The sequence below is a fragment of the Pteropus vampyrus genome, unplaced genomic scaffold (genome assembly GCF_000151845.1).
Source record: "Pteropus vampyrus isolate Shadow unplaced genomic scaffold, Pvam_2.0 Scaffold43, whole genome shotgun sequence".
Taxonomy (NCBI): Eukaryota; Metazoa; Chordata; class Mammalia; order Chiroptera; family Pteropodidae; genus Pteropus; species Pteropus vampyrus.
This window is the reverse complement of record NW_011888824.1, coordinates 3,646,678-3,668,626: the sequence shown is the minus strand read 5'-3', so window position 1 is coordinate 3,668,626 and position 21,949 is coordinate 3,646,678. Positions and strand designations below refer to the sequence as shown.

The following is a 21,949-nucleotide window of genomic DNA, read 5'->3' as shown; positions in this document are numbered from 1 at the left end:
CAAATTCACCAGGATGGAACACAGGACTAGGTAATTGTTTTAAAAGTTCCCTAGTAGATTCCAAAGTTTACTTAGGTTTGAGAAATAGTTATAAACCACAATAGGTGAAGTGAAGTCATGACTACATATGTCAACCTGGGGAATCACACAAATTAAGGATAAGTTAAAACTATAAGAGTAAAAACAGAACAAAAGCAACCCAATAGATAGATCTTCTCCAATGAGAGTGAGAAGAATAGAGCATCTGGGACATGTATGAGGATAAATGTTTAATATTATTATAATGTGCCTGTAATTTACTTAAAATACTTCCTCATAATGAGATACATATATAGGTTGTTCAATAGTTTTAACCTATAGCCCTGGGAAAGAGAGGAGGAAAAGTCAACATGTGTAGTACACTAATCAGCAATATAAACCCAAGGTGACTAGCTAACACACAAAAGATTAATCAGAAATCTATATACTTTTAAAACAATTGCCACAAGTGTCATCTACATTTATCTCCTACTAACACAAAGTCTTCTTTATTACAATAATGAATATTAGTGTGACAGCTCCACTGGTGAAATGATTGGTGTTCAAAATGTGTCGATTAGTTCCAAATGTAAAGTAGGTGCTCCTTTTCTTGCAAAGGGGTGAGATAATCTAGAGAAGAGGTCCTAGTTCAGTGGCTGCCTCTAAGCAGTTTTGTCATCTAACTAGAAGAGTAGCTGGATCCTGCTGCTGGAATACTGCTGCAGAAGTCTCTAATGAAACCTTTCATGCAAGGTGCTGTCAGAGTATCGAAAAAGATAAATAGCTGGGACTATATCAGGCTGACACACAGGTCATATAACTTTTATATGCCTGCTTGCAAATTAATGTTTCATATTTGGCAAAATCTGATCTAAGGTTTTCTTTCATTGTATGAGACCATGTACTTCCAAGGACTGAAGACTATCAATATCGACCAAAAATAACCTAATAATGGTGAATAACCAAATCAATTCTGATCAGTTTTCAACAAAAGTCATTTTTTCCAGCAAGTTTGCCATGATTTTTTTACTCTTAATAGGATGAAATTAATATTCATCAATGGATTACATTAATAAATAGGAGCTGCTAAATTTTACTGAGCAGTGACCCTGTGGTTTTTAAAAAAACATGGTGCTTCCTTGAATAATTCAACTTTGTTTCTCAAAGGAATCTGAATTAGAAAAGCAACCAGCATGAAGCCTAACCATAAAAATGCAATGCTACAGGTCACTTGTCAGATAAATGGCATCTATCAATAGTTAATTTCACTGTCAAATTTTATTGAGAAGTTGCATATGAATGGCTTATTGTTCCAAGTAAGAAGAGAACGTTCTTAATAGCAGAAATTAAAATTTCCATTCTTACTTCTGTCTTCTGTGGTTTAAAGCATTCATTAAAGCTTTAAGGCATGTGTTACAATAAGAAGTCATTTATTTAATGTCAGTTTTTTTTAAAAGTCTTTTTCAAGGCAATATTATTTCTATACTGAAAAAATATATATATTTCCTTAGGTACATTATCTAAAAATTCAAATGGTGTAATTAATAGTTGACCGAAACCATATCAATACAGAAGTGATCAAATAACCTGCTGAGCACTTTATGTAGAGCACCTCATGACACATCTTTGCAACTGTTATGCCTGACTTAATAGGAATGCCTTGACTTCTTTGAGATGGCCGTGGTGATTTAAGGATCTTTGTTGCTGTAAATTCAGCATCCTGTCAGGTATTAGGTAGCCACTCAATAGTGTTGGCTGAATAAACAGATATTCTTGGAGATGTATTTGTTCATTTCATTGTTTATCTATTTCTTTAAGTATCATTAAGAAAGATACTTGTTATCCTGTTATTGGAAAAAGAAATTTTTCGTCTATTAATAATTGGCAAATGGAATAACCACACACACACAAAAACGTGTGATTTTAGGTCTCAGCTTCTATAAAATGAAGTTAGTTTTGTTGATCTAGAAGGCTGCCTCATTCTGAAAAGAGTAGATTTACTAGAAATGTAGAAAATTACTTTTTAAAACAATGGACAAATTATTCAGGGGCAGGGTGTAGGGAAATTGATTCTGCTGCCCTGGCCCCATGCACCTGGAGAGGCCAGGGATGGTGAGAGGTCAGAGTGGCAAGAGCGGAGCGGCTGCATTGCATTCGCGCCGTTTGAGGCTGGCCTTTCAAGAGCTGGAGTTACCCTCTCCGTTTCCGACCTGAAGTTTCTCTCCAAGATTGTTTTCCCAGGATTTACAATCCGCCCTCTCTAGGCTGGTCCCGCTGTTGGGTATGCACGTGGGAGCTGCGCTTGCATTAATCCCCTTGAGGCGGACTTAATTTAACCGTTGACTCCGGAGCTTGCTCCTGTTAGGACTGCGCTGCAGGTTTAGCCCGATCACTAGAGTCACAGCCACCTCGTTCGCCTCATTTTTTAAAAGCATGCAATGTGAGTATAGTTGATTGGGACTTTTTTCTTTTTTCAGGTGCCATTTCTATTATCCTATAAGTATTTGTCCTTTCTTTGAATGAAAAACTTGACGGCAGTGGGCTTTAGTTTATACCCCACCTTCATGTTCTACTACAGCACGTAACGTGTACTCAAGTACATTACTGTCCAAGAGCATCTGTAAATGTAGCCAGTCTCACTTGACTAAAATATAAAGGAGAATGGAAGATAGAACAGCTTGTGTCTGATTGAACACAAGTTCATATTTCCGTTATTGTCAAGACTCTATAAACCTTTGAACATGCTATATTGTTGCTAATTTTTTAAATTACTGGAATAAATACATACACTATTTAAATAGGAATGTATTTAAATTAGTAACTATGTACTAATGTTAAAAATCAGAGTAGTCTCTGCTAATGAACAGTTAATTCAAAACTACCATGATTCGATTTCAGGAGTTCTGGGAAAAAAAAATGTTTTAAATATGCTTTAAGCTTTCTCTAATACCAATAGAGGTCAAAAAAAAAAAATGTGCTTTGGTCTGTGGTTAGAATTCACACATCGTTTATGGGGCAGGTGTTCTTTCCTTAACCGACACAAATGCTGAATCATTGAAACCAGCTCTTCTAACCCAGAGTAAAAATCTTTAGATCTAATTTTCTTTATAAGATTTAGAATATTGCAGAGCTAATTTCATTACGTGGTTTAGTAGAAAACTTGTCCTATTTCTTAAACAAACTATTTTTCTTTAAAATAACAATAAAATCTTGTCAAATAACAACTGTTCATTGCCATTTACAAAGTGTCATGTCATGTGAAAAAGGTAAGTTTCATTTCAGTAAATTTCATATCAAAGGTTTTGCTAGAATCTTAGTTTTATAAAGGTGAAATGATTCCAAATACTTATGAGGAATAACGCAAAGTAGATGACCTCATTAGAATGTAATGTTTTTAAATTCAAGAGCTGGAATATTGCATCAGAGATAGACATTTCTAAAAATAATTTTTCAGATGTTTTTTACACATGAAGTTACTTTTGCTCTCATTTTCAATACTTACTCTTTATTTAGTAGTGCTTAACAAAATTTATCAGTATTATCATATACAAAAACAAACTACTATACTTAAGGCAATAATTTTATTATTTTCATTTAGTAAGTGCTGTTCAATGTTAAATAAATGACCAATATTTTGTACCTATTAAAACGAATTTAGGTAATTAAGATTCTTAAACAAAATGTCCATTTCACAGCATTTGAAATCTAGCAGCCAATAAAATATATAATTTTTACTTAATCTCTTGCTCAGTTTTTTCTTTATACTTATAAAATAAAGCATATGAACAATCTATATTTATATGATTATATGCAAAAACACATATACCACACTCCACTTTTTAATTTTGTGTTGCATTGTCAAGGTTTGTGCTTAACAACAAATAAATTAGTAATTTTTAAATGTAAGCACTATACTATAGGCTGTCTGAATCAATGATTCACGCTTTTACCCCTTACACTTTACAGCTGAGATAGCTGTGTGTCGCTGGCCCTGAAAATTCCATTGCCCAAAGTCACCTAGGGCCAGGAATAGTAAATGTGGAGTATTTTGAAGATCTTTCTAACAAAGCCTAGTGGGAGATTTGGTGTGACTAAGGTTTTGTAAAATTTCTTTCCATTCCTGATGCCTCCGTGAGTCTTCCCCTAACCCAAGGGGCAGTGCTCTGCAGAACAAGTCCAGGGAGTTGTGATCTTACCAAGGTTTATGAGAAGAAGAATTTCTCACATTCTTTCTCCTCATCCTAGATTTATTACTCATTGTCACTGCTTGGGAGAGAGAAAGCTTTAACATGAACAAGTATGTATAACAACTTTATTAATAATCTATGATTATAATGAAGATTCAGGAATAGATATTGAGTTATATCATTTGATTTTAAGACCTAATATTATTAGTGTAAATTATTTGTTAAACATCCCAAATGTGTTAGATATTGCATTGTCACTCCTTCCAAGAAGTTTAAATGTTATTTGAGAAAAGAGGTCTTTTTCTTTTAATGCAGTAATTGACTGAAAGAAGTAAAAATAAATGGATAGGTTATATTATTTATCCTTTTTGTTTCCAGGTAAAAGTTCTTAAAAACTCTAATAGCTATTATTGACAATTCCAACTTTATTTTAAATGTAAAGACATTAAGACATAGGAATTCCACATTTTAAAACATTTCCACTTAAATCACACAAAACAATTTTTGGCAGCTATTTTTCTCCACAGCTTTTAAAAATAATACAGCTTATCTGAACTGCTTTTGCTTATTCATAATGTATCTTTTTCAGGAATTTTTGTTAAAATAAGTCCCACTTTAGCTAAATTTTAGGGGGAAAAAGCATACCATTCAAGCACACACACACAAATGCCCTACTTTTACAATCATTTTACATATTAAAACTTTAAATATTTGATTCTTATTTTTAAATGTAATGCTTAATTACATTAAAAAATAACTTCTTATTGATCTGTAGCTTATGGCCTAAAGGCATTCTAGAGCCAAATTATACAGTAGCTGAAGTATCAAGTCTTAGATAAAAAAATTGTTCTAAAGTTTTTATTGAGAAAAAATTCAACATCATTTCAAGCAAGATTTTATGCCTTAAAGAATGAAGCCACAAATGTAGTTTTTACATATCATCAAATCAATATAATTTTAATATATTTCTTAAAATGAAAATTTAAGTTTTCCAAATTTTATTCTCATCATCATTTTAGTGTCCAACCATATACCATTGACACAAACAGAACAAATTTAGATTTATTTAATAAGTCTTATCAATTTTACATTTGGGAATATAATAAGTTTTTCTTAATTTTAAAGTTTAACTATAAAAAGTTTTAAATTTTTAACATCTGTGAACTTAGGTTGTCATGAACCTCAAAAGCAGTTTTATAGCAGTGAAGCTCAACAGAACATACTGTAAACATGTTGAAAAATTCTACTATGGAAATTTAATGCTTGTCCTTAATAAATCTTTATAAATATATGTTCATGTAGGAAATATTGGTGGTGTTTTCTTTTAGCTGAAATTCTTTTTTTTTAAATGTGACAGGCCATGTTTCATTAGACTTTTACATGATTTCATTTCTCGTGGTTCTGTATGACTCAGTATCAATGTCGTAAATATGCATTAAAAAGTGAAAAAAAGTTTTTTCTTTGTCTGAATATTTAAAGCCTACAATATATGAGTAAATACAAGTTGAGTACAATACTATAATTTTCAAATTTGTCCTGGTTTTAGTAGCTAATTAAATTAAGTCTGAAGAAAATTAAATTCAATTAGCCATAAAATAATTATGTTGGCATTAAAATGGGCATGATTTGTTGCCATGTGAACTTTCATAGATGCGTTGAATCCATAAGACATGTTTATATAATGCATAATTCACTAAAGATCATTATTCAATATACTTATTCAACCAGCCTTAAAGTTAATACTTCAATGTCATTCTTATCAAATTGCAATTGTGATCAGTAATAAGTAATGTTATTAAAAGATAAAACATTTGTAACTAATACTGGTTATTTCTGGTGCACATTTACTTTAGCAACTCAATTTGTGTAGTCAAACTTCCATTAGTAAATGGTTATATTGCTTAAAAACATTGGTGGCTCTGTAGTGATTGAATTCACTGTAGGGTGCTGTAAACTTTTCAGATGGGCAGAGCAAGAATTAACTTTACTATAAGTTTTATTCCTGGGGCTTGTGTAGGTGATACAGCAAATAGGTGAAATTGAAAATAGAAATAATAATATCACAAGATATTGCCAGGGATTAAATTTCTTTATAAATATAATGAATTAAGTAATTTAAATAAGATTAAATGTATATGTGTACATATTTACATATGAATACTAAATTTCTATATAATTGAGCATGTTATATTATTTATCCTTTTTGTTTCCAGGTAAAAGTTATTAAAAACTCTAATAGCTACTATTAGCTCCTTAAATTTTGACTCAAATTCATCTAGTAAACTTCTACTAGATCTAATCTACTCACCTGACATGATTATTTTCTTTTTTGCCTTAAACATTTCAGAAAATCTTTGATTTTTTCTATAATTTTCAAGTTATTTACAATGAACAAGTTTAACTTTTGTAATCAGGAAAATGCCTAATTATAATTATAGGAAACTTTTACAAGTTCTTATCAAATACGGAATAAGTTCAATATCCTATTATAGTTCAAGAGCCGTTTAAAATATGACCACAAATTATCTAATTATCTCCTATACCCTGAGCTGTTCTTGGGTCATATTTCACATTTTCAAATTCATATAGCCTTCTAAACACTTCTCTTTTTTTCTAAAAATTTCTTATTTACCTGCTTATTATTTCTATAGGTTGCAAGAGCAGCAATACATATCAATACCTCTTCTTAAGCTTTCTCTGACTTTTTGGGTGGTAAGCTGTGCTCTTCATAATGTTCTCAAAATAGTTTATGTTTATTAGAGAAACTTTCACATCGTATCATAAAAATTGATTTAAAAAAAAATCTATCTCCTTTAACTGTCCTATGGAGTCCTTAAAGGCAAGAATCATACTTTATTCATTTTGTAGAAGGATGAAGAAAATATCAGAAAGAAATGAAAAGAAATAGATAAAAATTTTAAGAAATTATTTCTATGATTTTAACATATTTTGGCAGAAAAAATATATAATATTTAATATATTCAAAACATGGTACTTAAAAATCTTACCTTACAAGAGGGGAAACTCATATTCATAGCTAGAAACACTTTTTAGCATTATATTTATGGGCTCATTGAAGCAAAACTATGATCTGACTTTTGCAAATGTGTGCGCGGTTTCATCAGCATTCTCCTTCTTGATAAATAGTGAAAAGAAATGGCTCGTGATGTCTAAATATATTAGTGAAGAGTTCTAGCATTGTTTTAGTTGTTTTGCAAATTTAGATTAACATCTCTAAATTTCCAGTTCTTCTAAGAGAAAACCCTTGCAATGTCCAAAAAAACCATATATGGTACTCCACCATTTCCTCTGTTAACATTTCTGATCACTCTCCCCTCCTTCCAAGCTCACTTGTTTCCTACTTTTTCTGATATATATCAACACATTTCTGCCACAACTTTTGATTAAGATGTTCTCTCAGCTTGGAAAGTCATTCACCCAGATATCTGTTTTGTTAACACCCTCACCTCTCTCCACTAGAGAAAGTCAGTTCTACCCAAATCATTCTCAGCATGCTTTGTAACTATGTACAAAATTGGTTAATTCTTCCATTACTTGGATTTAAGCCTTTAGAAAATTCTGGATAACGCAAATGGAAATTACATCTGAAGATAAGAGGTAAAACTCTTCTAAAAGAAAACTGTGAGGTAAAGGGTTAACTCCATGGACTTGGGGTGCTGAAAACCTACACATTCCAAAGAAAAGAGGAGCCTTGACAGGGTCCTGATAGATAACATCTAACCGTTGGAATATCCTGACAGATAAGAGTGTTTTTGTATATCTGGCATCTTGGGTCACACCAGATAATTTATGCTAATAATGTGATTTTTGTTGAATGCGTATATTTGTTCATCTGTTGGTTCTGGATCATGCTGTATCACTTGACCTCTGGAGGATCTGGAGACTCAAATAACTAAGATCATACAACTACTCCATGCCTATGCAACTGCTCCAATAAAAAATTTGGACACGAAAGTCACAAATGAGTTTCCCTAACTGGAAATATTTTGTCTATGTTGTGATACATCATTGCCAGGAGAATTAAGTATTGTCCATATGCCAGAGGCTAATTGGTAGCTCATTTCTCTTTCTTCATGGACTCTTTTCTATAAGTCTTTTTCCTTTGTTGACTTTAACCCATATCCTTTCCCTGTAAAAATCTATAACACTGAGTAAAACAGCTTTTCTGAGTTCTGTATTTCTAGAAAATCATCAGAATGAGAGTGATTTGGGAGACTCCCAATATAAAACACAGGAGGAAATTTTTGTGACCTTGAGTTAGGTAACATGATAACAAACATGAGCACTAAAGAAAAAAAGAAAAGATAAAGGCGACTTTATCAAAATTTAAAACCTCTTGCTACAAAATACATTAAGAAGATAGAAAGACAAGTCATAGAAGAAAATAAATATTTTCAATTGTATATCTGAAAATATTTGCAAATGAAATGCTAGAATGCAGAAATAATTCTTATAATTCAATAACAGAGACAATTAAAAATGGGCAAACAATTTGAAGAGACATTGTATCAAAAAAAAAAACAAGTTGCTAACGAGCACAGGAAAACTGCTCAATGACATGATTTATCATTGAAGAATGCAAATTGAAACTACAAAAAGATACCATTAGTTATTATATAAAAGATAGACAATATCAAGTTTTAGTAATAATTTGGAGAAACTGGAATCCTAAAACATTATAAGTGGACATGTAAAATGGTTCATTATTCATAATATCTCCAAAGGAGAAATTATACAAGTGTCATTTAACTGGTGTTGGATAAATAAAATATAGTATATCCATACAATAAAATACTATTTATCGATAAAAAGAAACAAAATACTTACACATGCTACAACATGGGTGAACCTCAAAAACATTATGCTAAGTAAAAGAAGCTAAATGCAAAAGACTATTTATTGTATAATTTATTTTAAATGAAGTGACCAGGAAAGGCTAATGTATAGACAGAAAGTAGATGAGTGGTTGCTTGGGGCTGAAAATGTCAGTGATGATTATTGGCAAGTAGCTCAAGAAACTATTTTGAGGTGATAGAAATTATCTAAAATTACTGGTGGTTGCACAATTTTATAAATTTAGCAAAAATCATTGAATTGTACACTTATAATGGATGGATTTTATGGCTTAGAAAATTATGCCTCAATTAAGTATAAGAAAAATCTAATGGGAAAAGACGGAAAAAAAAAACAAAACAATAAATAACAACATGGAGTGTAAGAACGAGGAGAAAGGTGCTTTGATACACCAAAAAAAAAAAAAAATGAAGAAAATAAGGAAGACATAGATTAAATGGAGGAAGTGTGAAAATTTTGCAGTATGGTAAAGGGTGGTCAGGGTTAAGACTCAGAGAAAAAGGAGTTAGACAAGTTGATGTCTGGCAGAAGAGCTTTCCAGTCTGAAGGACAGCATGAGCAATACTTTAAGGTGGGAGCATATTCCCAAGTTTGAGAAACAGTGAAATGGCCAGTGTGGCTGGAAGGAGAAGGAGATTATTAAACAATAAAGTCAGGTAAATAATGGGAGCAAGGGAAAAATATATAAAAGGCTTTATTACTTATTGTAAGGTTTTTATTTTGGAAAAAAATTGGAGAGCTGTTGGAGGATTTTTAACTGAGCTGCATCATGATCTGACATACAATTTAAAAGCATGACTCTTTATGCCATGTAGAGAATAGACTTTAGGACTAAAAGAGTAGAAACGGGGAGACCAGTTAGGTGGCTACTTTGATAATACTGGAAGTAAATTATGATGACTTGAATCAAGGGGAAAGATGAAGGTTGTGGTGAGTAGTGAGATTCTGGATAAAGCATGAGGAAAGAAATTTTGACATCAATTTTTTTCTCTTTAAAAGTTAATTTGTACTTTTATAAAAATTAAAAGAGACTACATCAAAATATGAATAGTATTTCTTTCTGTTTGATGAAGTTATTGGTAATTTTCTGTTTCTGCACTTTCTAACTTGCCAGCTGTGTGCATGTATTACTTCTATAAAACAAAAATATTATTTCAATATCTGGTTCATTAAACAAGATCATAATGCACACAAACTTTGCTTTTTGTCATATGTTAAGTCAATACCAAAATGGTTACATATATGAAGAGAGATAAATGGTCATGTTAATTTGAAAAGTTGTCAAAGAAGCAACAGATGTTTCCTGAATACAGAATGGTGAACTCACTTTCTTGTGAACATGTGGTAGCATTACTACTCAAGTAATTTTTCTGGCATTGTATAACTCTCTCCAGAATATGTCTGATGTCTAATTTTTAAGTACAGTGTCAGCAATAACACATATAACTTGTATCAGTCAGAGAAGTTTAGGTTATGCTGAAATAACAAACAACCTCAAAGTCTTACAAATTTAAACAGTGTAGGTATATTTCTTATTCCACTACATGTTTAATACAGGTGGATGAGAGCAGGATCTCTAAAAACTGTAGTCACCTAGGGACATTGACTGTCAAAGGCTCCACTTTGACATGGTCTACCAGGATGAAATATGTTAAATTGTGAACTGGTTCTTAAATCATCTGCTTCTAATGATATACATTATATCTGCTCTCATTATATTGGCCAACGCATGTTCCACGGCTACAAAAATATTGAGAAGTGCAATCCTATGATGTACTCAAAAGAAGGTTAAAATGGAATAAATGAACATAATTTTTTTTTTAATTCTTCAAATTTGTTCCTTGGCTACAAACTTGTCTTTCAAAGAATTGAAGATAGTACAATGACACATTGGTCATGTTGTCTATGCTGTATGTCATAATTCTTCATGAGCCAGCTTACAGTTAGATTAAATATCTGGGATTTGTGATGGCTATTATGTTATCTCCCAACAGGGCTCTCTAAAGTGAGCGAACTATCTCATACAGTATTACAAGATGTGAGGTAAGAAAAGAAAATATTAGGTATTTAATTCATATTCATTTCAGTATAAAAAATGAGAAAATTCAACAATACTACTATATTATATAAAGATTTTCTAATATCTAATTTAAACTTTGCTAGTATTTAACATTTTAAAATCCTAATTCTTTCCCTACATCAGATGGGCACATGACATGTACAGTCCACAATAAACTGAGACAGACTGAGAATTCCAAGAAATTAAAAGAATTAAAAGAAGTGTCTTAATTTATTCGTTTATTTGCAATATTTCCATATAATAAATTTTATGTGCATCAAGTTGATTTAATAATTAATATAGTCTCATTTAACTATACTAACAAATAGAAAGTAACTTTTCAAGATACCTTCAAAGACACTTGAGAATTGAGAATCGAATATTACAGAGCCTGTCGAGAAGAAAATGTCAGATTTATGAAGATTATTCAAATATAGATTGATAGCCATCAACATTAATGATAAATCTGTTCTAAGTATATATTACATATGATGTATATATGGTGTATAGTGGGTCTTTATAAAAGCTATCATTCAAAGCTAGTACTGAAAGAAATAAATTAGAACCGTGTCTTTAAATCACTATCACATAGTATTAAATCAACATTTTATAAATATTGAAGTATTCAGTAATAAAAATATTTAATATTTTCAATATTTTTCAGTAATATTGCTTTCAGTAAAATGTATTAATTTATTATACTAAAGTTAACTTTTATGAGAGAAAAATGGATTTTGTTATTAATAAAAATTGATTATTTAAAATATTGTTAATTTTATCTTTATTTTTAGTCTTACAATTTTTATTATTATGCAAGCTTTAGAATGATCATAAATATCAATATTAAGGGTAAGTCATCATTTTTTTTTTAACTGACAGGGTTTGTGATCAAATACAGTCCCGATCGATTAGATAATGGATGAGACATTCCAGCCATGAGCTCACTCGGTGGCCAAAACTGGCTTTTCAATTGTCTACTTGAAATTTCTACTTGGATAAATAACAGATTTTTATATTTAACATGTCAAAACAGACCTTTTGCTTTTTCTCACCAACCCTCTTCCTCCCATGCTCTTCACAATTCTGTCAAATGCACAAACATTTATCTAGTGGTTTAGGTCAAATCCTTTAGTGTGGTCTTCTCATGCATATATCAAATTCATTAGCAAGTCCTGACATTTCTACCTCCCAAAAATATCCTGAATTGGTTATTTCTCTTTAAACTAAATCAAGTTACCATGATCTCTTCTGGATCACTGCATGATCTCCTAATGCATCTCACCTAGTTTTGCCCCACTCTCATCTATTCTCCCCAGAACAGCAAATGATCCTCCTAAAAAGGACAATCAGGTCCTGTCAATCTCCTGCTACAAACTAGTCATTGGAAGGTCTTACAAAATTTAAATTCCTTGAAATGCTCTTGCCCAATCCTTAAATATCTTCTTATAGACTTTCCTCTCTGATTTCTTCTATATGTTCGAGATACAGGGATATTTTTCTCTTCATCAAACAAACTAAGCGACTTTTGTTCTTCAGATGTTTACACTAGTTGTTCACTCTGTTTGAAACACTCACCTCCCAGAACTTTTCTTAGCTGATTTCTTCTAAACATTCAGGTCTTTGCTCCTAAATCAGCTCTTTAATGTGGCTTTCCCTGACCACTTTATCTTACTTGCCCCTATATACTTCCCCAGATCCACACTGTACCAAGTATGTATTCCTATAGCCTTCAAAGCCAACAAAACTTGTGCCTCTCCACATCCCTAGCCTCATCTCCCACCATCCTTCCCCTCAGTTGCTCTGTTTTATGCTCATGGCCTCCTCCTTGTTTCTTAATTAGATGAAGATCATTGTTATGTCGTTTCCACTAGCTCTGTCCTCAGAAGGAATGTTCTTCCAGACAGAGCTCATTTCCTTAGTTTATTCTGGTCTCTGCTCAAATTTCAGGGCTTTGCTCTCCTCTTCCATTGTAATTCTAGGCTCTTGAACACTGCCTGATAATGTATTACTGTAATTTACATAAGCTATTTCATGCTAAGGCTCACATAATTGTGCATAAAACATGCTGCTATATTCATTCTGGTATAATCATTATTTTGGGGTTTTTTTTTGTAATTATATTTAAGTTTATTTCTAGAGGTCAAATGTTTATGCACATTATATGTTGATGCATATTTCCCAATTGTTACCTAGAAAGTCTGTAACAATTTACATACCCACCAACTGTGCTTCTCATTTCTGAACATTCGTGCTTATGTTTGTTTTGTGAATCTTTTTAAGATCTGTGACCTAAAATATGATTAAGAATGATTTATTGCTTTATTTGCATTTTATTGTTAGTAAATTAGAAAAATTTTTATATGATTCTAGTGTGTAAACTGTCTTTTCTTTTTCCCATTTTAAAATTTTACGTTCATTTTTCTTTGTTGTTATTTAATAATTCTGTATACACTTCTATATTTACATGTTCTCTGTTGTATATATTGTGACTATTTTCTCAATTTGTAGTTTGACTTTTATCCACATTGATGTATTTTGGTTTTTTTTTTAATAAGGAAGTTTTCTATTTTATAAATTCAACTTTTTCACTTTTAAAATACCTAGTTAAATATTTTCTATGGTTTTTAAAATGTTTTTATTGTTAACGTTTTAATTTTTAATTTTTTTTTCTACATATTTGTTTTGGTGTATGTAGCAGTAGTTGAATTCAAATTAGTTTTGTTTTACTTTTTAGAAATGGTTGCTCAGTTTTCCTCATAATATACCAACATTATGGTAATTATAGTAGTCATAATAACAACACATAAGACATACTGAAATTTCTAAGGCCAGGCATTTTGCTAAATATTTTATATACAATACCTCAATTAACCTTTATATCAAAATTCAGATATATGATTAGGCCTATTTTTCTTGAGAGGGACTAAGCAAATGTTGAATGTTGAATGTTATAAGTTGACCATGGAATCATTTCTTATTTGTAACAGCCAAGAGGCAAAGACCTGAGTTTATAACTCACAGTCCCATACTACATATCAAAGGACAATTTAATAAATGCTGGAGCAGCATGTTATTGATAGTTATATTGCCTATTATCACTGTGGTTGTAATTTGAGAGCATTCAGTCCAGTACCACAGAACCTTACATGACTTCATGTCAACTTTCAAATTCTCTCAAATCTAACTTTCCCCAAAAATCTGTCATGGAGTCATCACCACAGGGTGAGCGAAACCTGGTTCCACTGCCTGCACTATATAAGAAGCAGAAAGAGGATGAAAATACATTTTCTTGTACTTTAAACAAGAAACGCCAAAATATTGAGAAAAATGCTTAGAAAAAGATATTCCTGGAAAACTGGATTAGTGATATTATTATTTGACAAAATATAACTTAATGAAAAAATGATATAGAAAAAAGTATGATAATAGAGTAAAAAGATATAACCCTCATTTGTGGTAGCACATGCAATAATTCAGCCTCAAAAATATGATCAAACAAAAGAGAAATGAGGAGTGAACTAGATAAATGAATAAATGTTGAAAGATTGTTTTTGCGTAACCCTCTCAGAAGATTATAGGTAAAGCAGACAAAAAATAAGCAATAAAAGCAAAATCTGAACAAAACAAATAAAAACTCAAGTGATTTGATACATATAGAGATGTTACACCAAACAACAAAATATATGCTTTTTGGAGCTAGTATAAAATATTTCCAAAGTAAGACATAGTTCATGCCTAAAGTAAGGGAAGCTTCAATCAATTTGAAAGAAACTATTGTTTTCTAACAACATACAATAAGATTATCAATTAAAAGCCAAAGAATAGCTAAAGGAGATCCTATATTATCAGTAAATGAATAAAATAAGCCATTGGATTGGAATGAATAAATTATACTTTAAACTGAGTAATAGAGAAAACACTATATGGAAAAATTTATGAGAAACAGTTAAAGAAATATTTAGAGCAAAAAATATAGTTTTAAGAACATTTATCAAGAATCGAGAAATGTTTTTTAAATGATTGCCTATTTAACCTAGAAAGCTAGAAAAGGAGTAAGGGAGCAAAGAGAGAAACAACATAAAATAATAAATATCAAGTTAGAAATCAGTATCAGAAGCAAAACAATACAGAGTATTAACAAAAACAAATTCTAATTTTCCTAAAAAATTCCATGTTTAGTAGTTCTTACAGGGGATCCTACTAAATTTTAAGGAAGAGTTTAAACTCCCCCCCATTTTTTTGTAAATTACCTCAGAAAATACAAAACAACAAAATCTATGTAGTTCATTTTAAGAAGTTAGTGTTATGTTGAATCTAAAACAGAGGAGTCCATTAGCTCATTTCAATTATTATTAAATACAAAATTCATAAATATAATATCAAACGCCTACATTGTATTTTGAAAATATATATATATATAATATGAAAGAGTTCTTTGACTCAAAAAATTTTTAAGGGTAATTTACATTAACAAAATAAGGAAACCAAAACACATTATTATCTTAATCAATATGAAAAAGTATTAAGTTCAATATCTATTTATTATGAAAACAACTAGAAAACAAGGAATAGATGGAAATTTTTTTAATTTAATGAAAGTTAAATGCCAATTTTAGAATATTACACTTAATAGAGAAATTTTAGATGCATTTTCTTTACAATTAGGAATAAGATGAGGAATCTTATTATTGCCTAACATTGCACTCAAGGCCCTGGCCTACACTATAAAGAAAAGAAAAATAAACAGTTGTAAAACATAGTAGGGAAAGACGCAACTCTTATTATTTTCTAATTACATCAATATCTATTTAGGAAAACAAATGAGATAAAAAAGATAAACCATTATAATTAATGATAGAGTTTATCAGTACTGCTAATATTTACTTGCATTTCCCACTTCAGTGATAACCAGTAAGAAAAAAGAATTATCAGTCAATATAGCAATACATATACACATGCGTATGTATGTGCATTCTAGGAACTCGGCTAAGATACGCAAGATCTCTATAGAGACATTTTATTAAACTCTAATAAGTGATCTACAAGATGGGATTTTATTGAGTTTTTTTGTTTGTTTTAATGAGAAATAAATTATGCTCATGGATGGGAAGACATTTAAAAAATTAAAATAATTAAAAATATTCGTACATTAGAAATTCCATTTCAGAATGACTTCATTTGGAATTCTATAAACATTTAAGTAAGAAGTAACATCGAATTTGCACAACATCTTTAGAAGAATAGAAAAAGACTCTACCCAGGAAGTTTCATAAGTTCAACATAACTCAATACAAAAATCTGTCTAAGATATCACAAGAAATAAAAATTTTTAGTTAATTTCATTTTCTGAAAGAGATACAAAAATCCCCCCCAAAACACTGGTAAACTAAATTCAATGTTATATGACCAAATTGGTTTTATTTTGCAAGTTAAATTCTTGTTTAATATTTTAAAAAATCAATGTTATATATATGTTACATGTAGTAGTCATAAAAGTTATAGAAAGAATATTTGAGAAATTATATATTCATGATCAAATAAAATTATTAGAATATTAGAAACTTTTTTTTACTTAAATGTAATATTTAAAGATGAATTATTGAAACTTTCTATCAATGGTTGTGAATAAAAATAGAAGTTCCTTTATCTTTATTCTTATTCAAAATTATACTAGAAACACTAGCCAGTTCTTAAACTGAAGAAAAACAAAAAGTATAAATATTAAAAATAATAAATAACATCTATCAATATTCACAGAAAACATAAATGTGTACATAATATATCCAAAATAATCTAAAGATATATTCTTACAATTCAATGAACACAACAAAAAGAAAATGAAAGTTTCAAAAGATGCCATTTATAATGAAATGAAAACAATCAAATAAGAATTAATCTGAAAAAGAAGTGTAAGAACTCCACACACAAATACAAAAGTTATAAAATGAAAAGAAAACTATATAACTGGATAACTATATGAAGTTCATGAATCAGAAGACAATATGATGCCAATTTTCTCCAAACCAATGCACTGGTAATCAAAATGTCAGGAGAAGTTTTGTGGAAGTTGATAATTCTAAAATGTATATGAAAATTCAAGCTGCCAAACTTGAAGGAGAATCATAAATTGGGGTACCTTATTCCATAGTAGTAGAGAACTAGTAGTTCTCAAATTGGGCTGTATGTCATATTCATCAAGGAGATTTTTAAAAATTTGATAGTGATACCTATCTCCCATGTAAAAAAAATTCTTATCTCTTGAGGAGAGACCCAGGCACCTATAGTTTTAATATTTCCCGGTGTTTCTAATATGCAACTAAGTTTGAGAACCACAGCTCTGTAACACATTATCATATATATAAGTTATACATTATATTGGTGCAAACCTACATTAATTAAGACAGGGTGAAATTGATGTAACACGAATAGTAATTACATGAATGAAATAAATAGAAACTGTGGAAAGAGATGCAGAAATGTATGGACACTGTTTATGACTAATGTAACAGTAAGAGCGAAGGAAAAAGGCAGTTTTTCAATAATAGTGACTGTACCAATTGACTCCGTAGAAGAAGAAAAATAAGCATTGATCTAAACTTCAAATCATATACCAAAAAAAAAAAAAAAATCAGTTCTAGGTAGATTGCAGATCTTAAGGAGAGAGTAAACAGATAGAATCTCTGGAATATAAGAGAATATCTTCATGAATTTAGGGTAAAAAAATCTCTTTGACAACACATAAAAAAGTAAATAATTATAAACTGACTACATTACTACTAAAATTAAAACTTCTATTAATCTGAAAAATGAAATGTTAAGTTATAGACAGGATATTTGCAAAACAGGTATCTGATAAAGAGTCAGAAATCTCAATATATATATAGATATGTACATATTATCCAATCAATAATAAAAGTTTATAAAATTCAATAGAGAAATGAGTAAGAGACATCAACAATGTCTTCATGAAACAGCATCTCTAAAAGGCCAGTAAACATATAAAATGGTGGTCAATCTCATTAGTCACCAGGGAAATGCAAACTACAACCATAGCTATCACTACACTCTAGAATAATTAAAATTATGAAAACTTGATAACATCCATTGTTGCCAAGGACATAGTTAATTGGAGCTCTTATATACTTCTGGTGGAAATGCAGATTGGTATAACTATGAGAGAAATTTGTTTTTCATTACCTACCAAGGTTGAACATGCACATACCATATAATATGGCAATTCAGTTTATTTATATACACAGTCGAATGCATATGCATGATATGCATGTGAACACACACATACAAGAATGCTCATAACAACTTCAAACTGGGAATAATTCAAATGCCCATTAGTAGTAGAATGGATAAATAAATTGTAGTATATTCATTCAATGGAATATTATACACACTGAAATGAATAAATTATACAAAACAGCATAGATTGATTTTACAAAGATGACGTTGACTATATATGTCAACCAGAAAAGGATACATGCTATAATTTTTTATTTATATGAAGTTTATAAATGAACAAAAGTCATAATAATGGTTACCTTTGGGGAAAGTGATGAATAATGATTGAGAAAGAGCACAAGTTAAGATTTCTAGAATACTTTTAATTCTTTATTTCTCGACCAGGGTGATGATTACATAAATGTGCTTACTTTGTGAAAATTCCTCTAGTATATACTTTTTTCTCTTAAAATATAACATAGTAGCAAAGTATTAAAAGATAAGCACAGTTTGAACACATGGAGAGGCATACTATGTCTTTTTGTAAGACTTAATATAAAAATGTCAATTCTTCCCAAACTTATAAAATCGATCTAATTGAATACAAATTCTAGTTGAATATTTTAAGTAACTAATTGATTTCTTTAAAAACATATTTGAAAGGTCTCTGAATAATTAAATCAACTTAGAAAAAAGGAGCAAAGAGAAGGTATTGGTCCATACATTAACTATATATTGACATTTATTCTGGAGCCATAGTTACAAAAATAATTGGGAAAAAAATAGACTAATGGAATAAAAGAGATATTTCAGAAACATACTAATCCAGATGTGAGCTTATAATATGATTTAAAGCAGCAATGCAAATCGATAGGGAAAGGATGCTACCTTAATAAATGGTACTGGGAAATCAGGTTTATTATATAGACAAAACTAAAATTGGATCCCTCTGCACCTCATAGCAAAGTGTCCTCCTTTCAAAACTAAATGTAAAATATACGACTGTAAAGGTGAAATAAAATAATATAGGAAAATATCTTTTTAACCTGGACATGAAGACTTCCTATGCAAAGCCTCAACAGCGCAAAAACCATGAGACAAAATAATGACTTAGGCTGGCTTATGAACAAAGATATATTCCATAATATTGTATAAATGAAAAAATGTGTTCTGATTTCAAATAATCAATTTACAGATGAAGTAAACAAAAGCCAACATTAAGCTGGTGACAGCCTGCCCCAAGTGTGTGTGTGAGTGAGTGTGTGTGTGTGTGTGTGCGCGCATGTGTGTGTGTGTGTGTGTGTGTGTGTGTGTTGGATCTGACATTTGTCAATTTTTGTTTTATTTCATAATATGATATCTAAAACATTGTTTTGTTTATGAACAGAAAAGATTTGTCTACCAGCAGTTCTTTAAGTTACTTTTCCAATAGTTTTTCTGTATCTAATTCTACTATAGCCTCAATTCTAGCACTCTTATGACTAGAAATATATATTTTTCTAGAAAACAACTCTTTGTCTTACACGTATTCAAACTAACTGCTTAAAGATTCCAGAATACATATTATAGACTTTTCCATTCTTTTACTGAATTAACATAGTACGTAACATCAAAATACACAAACTTCTTATTCTATAATATTAATTGAATTCTGACTTTTTAACGCAGATTCTTAAAAATTATCTTGTAATTGGTAGACATTAATTTCTACACTTTCAAATAAAAATATAATTATTTAAAGAATTAAGAGTTAGGACCCTGTGGAAAGAGTGGGAGAAGCATTGACATAGGCAACATTGAGAAGTACTTAGCGTTTAGTGAACTGTTCTTTTTATATACACTGTATTTTTAATAGTTGTTTTTGTTTTAGGAAAAACTAAATTTAATTTTTTACATTCCAGAAACATAAATATAGATAACTCGACTTTCATTCTTTCATTACAACCAATTTCTAAAAGGCAGAAATAACTTATCATTCATGTTGAACTACTTGAAGGCCTACAAAAAGCTCAAGAAACTTCCTTCAGTTCCTTGCCCCTATTCACGCCAGAGTTCTATCTAGTCTCTCCTTTCTCTGACCCTTTTGAGTCTTGACCCTCAGTTAATCACTTTTTCTCTTTTATGATCACCTTTCCTTTAACATAACTCATGTGTTGTATTAAAATTTCCTCCTCCAATTCCCAAGAGTATACACTTTGTAAGCGTTTCTAGCCAGCTAAGACATAAGAGGGTGCTTACCTTCAAAATAGATGCCTGATTGGATTTCTAGGACCCTAGGGAGGGTCCTGAGGTCAAGGGTGTGGATAAATTCTTCCAGTGACAATGCCATTGCTGAGGCTTGGGTATTGTGCAGACCTGGGACTTGACAGAAGTTTGTGCCTTCCAGTTGTTGCTTATCTGCAGTTATAGCCCCTGCTCATCATTCCTCCTTCAGGCAGGCAGGGATGTCACATTTGAGCCCAACTGGGGTGGAGTAGCTTTTTGTGGGGAGTACAGTGAGGAGGGAGGGAGGAGGCAGGAGACAAAAGGTGTTAGAGCTCTTTTTGTTCTGGTTGTGGCTTCATTTCCTTCTGACACTGAAGTAGAACAGGATGGGGGGTGGAGTGAGCATATCTGAACAGACATTGCCTGTAAAATGAGAGTCGATAAATAGCTCGCTGTCTGTTGCCAGTCCAGGTGTGCACACAGCAGTGGCAAGACTGTTTGGGGTCAGAGTTCCTTGTGGCTTGTTGACCAGAGAACACAAATGCAGGACTAAAGTCTAATCTTAAAAATGGCACCATATTAATTTTTCACCTCTTTAGTTCATTTCTAAAGTTTGGCTTTGTGCCTTATTTGCATACGCAGTGCTTTTATATTAAATTTGGTTCTGAAAGTGTTTTGTGTCAGCTCTTTTCAGAAATCTGATACTCTGGAGAGAGAGGATCGAAACCACTTTTTATTCTTCCACATTAAAAATTTTGCTGAATCTTAAAAAAGAATGGGAGAGGGGTATAACATGCAAAGTGATACAGTAAATTAATTCAGTAAGTTAATATGAAATATCTAATCACCACGCTATAGTGAAAGTATCTAAATTCATTGTTAGCAAACCTGGGGTTCCTGGGTTTAGTTCTGCTTTTGATTTACAGATTACTTCAGCCTTGTCTTCTCTGTCCCTCATTTGTCTCATTTATTAAATTGACAAAATGTAGGCGTCAAATAAATTATACAATTTTTTCCCAGGCTGAAATTTTACAGTTCTGATCCTATAGTCCAAATTTAGAGGAGAAAATGCCCAAAGTCAAAGGGAGCAAGAGAAACCCATGAAAACAAGTTTTAAAATCCTCCCCCTCTCTATTCTTTCTGTTTAGCTGAAACAATGTTTTAGAGCTAGATTACATAACTCAAGGTGATATTTTCTAACTCTCTTTAAGGGTGAATAAAGGAAGACTGGTTGGTATACATACAAGTGAAAAATGCTAAAGTGAAAGAAGCTACAACTTCTCCTTATAAATTGGACTCCGGGCTTCCTATCTAGAAACTGTTTAGTCTTAGGCTGCAGAAAGCATAGCCAGATAGAGAGGGTCAGACTCATCCC

The 21,949-nt window shown here is 31.1% G+C and overlaps 1 protein-coding gene across 1 annotated transcript in view; it reads right to left on the bottom strand.

Annotated features, from left to right (window-relative positions):
- The window catches only part of THEMIS (thymocyte selection associated), a 166,394-nt gene extending 145,547 nt beyond the window's left edge, over nucleotides 1-20,847 (bottom strand). Inside the window, exon 1 of the mRNA XM_011358729.2 lies at nucleotides 20,608-20,847. Within this exon, the coding sequence (XP_011357031.1) occupies nucleotides 20,608-20,698 (91 nt within the window). The 5' untranslated portion in view covers nucleotides 20,699-20,847. The remainder of the gene's footprint in view (nucleotides 1-20,607) is intronic.
- Between the last annotated feature and the right edge of the window lie 1,102 nt (nucleotides 20,848-21,949).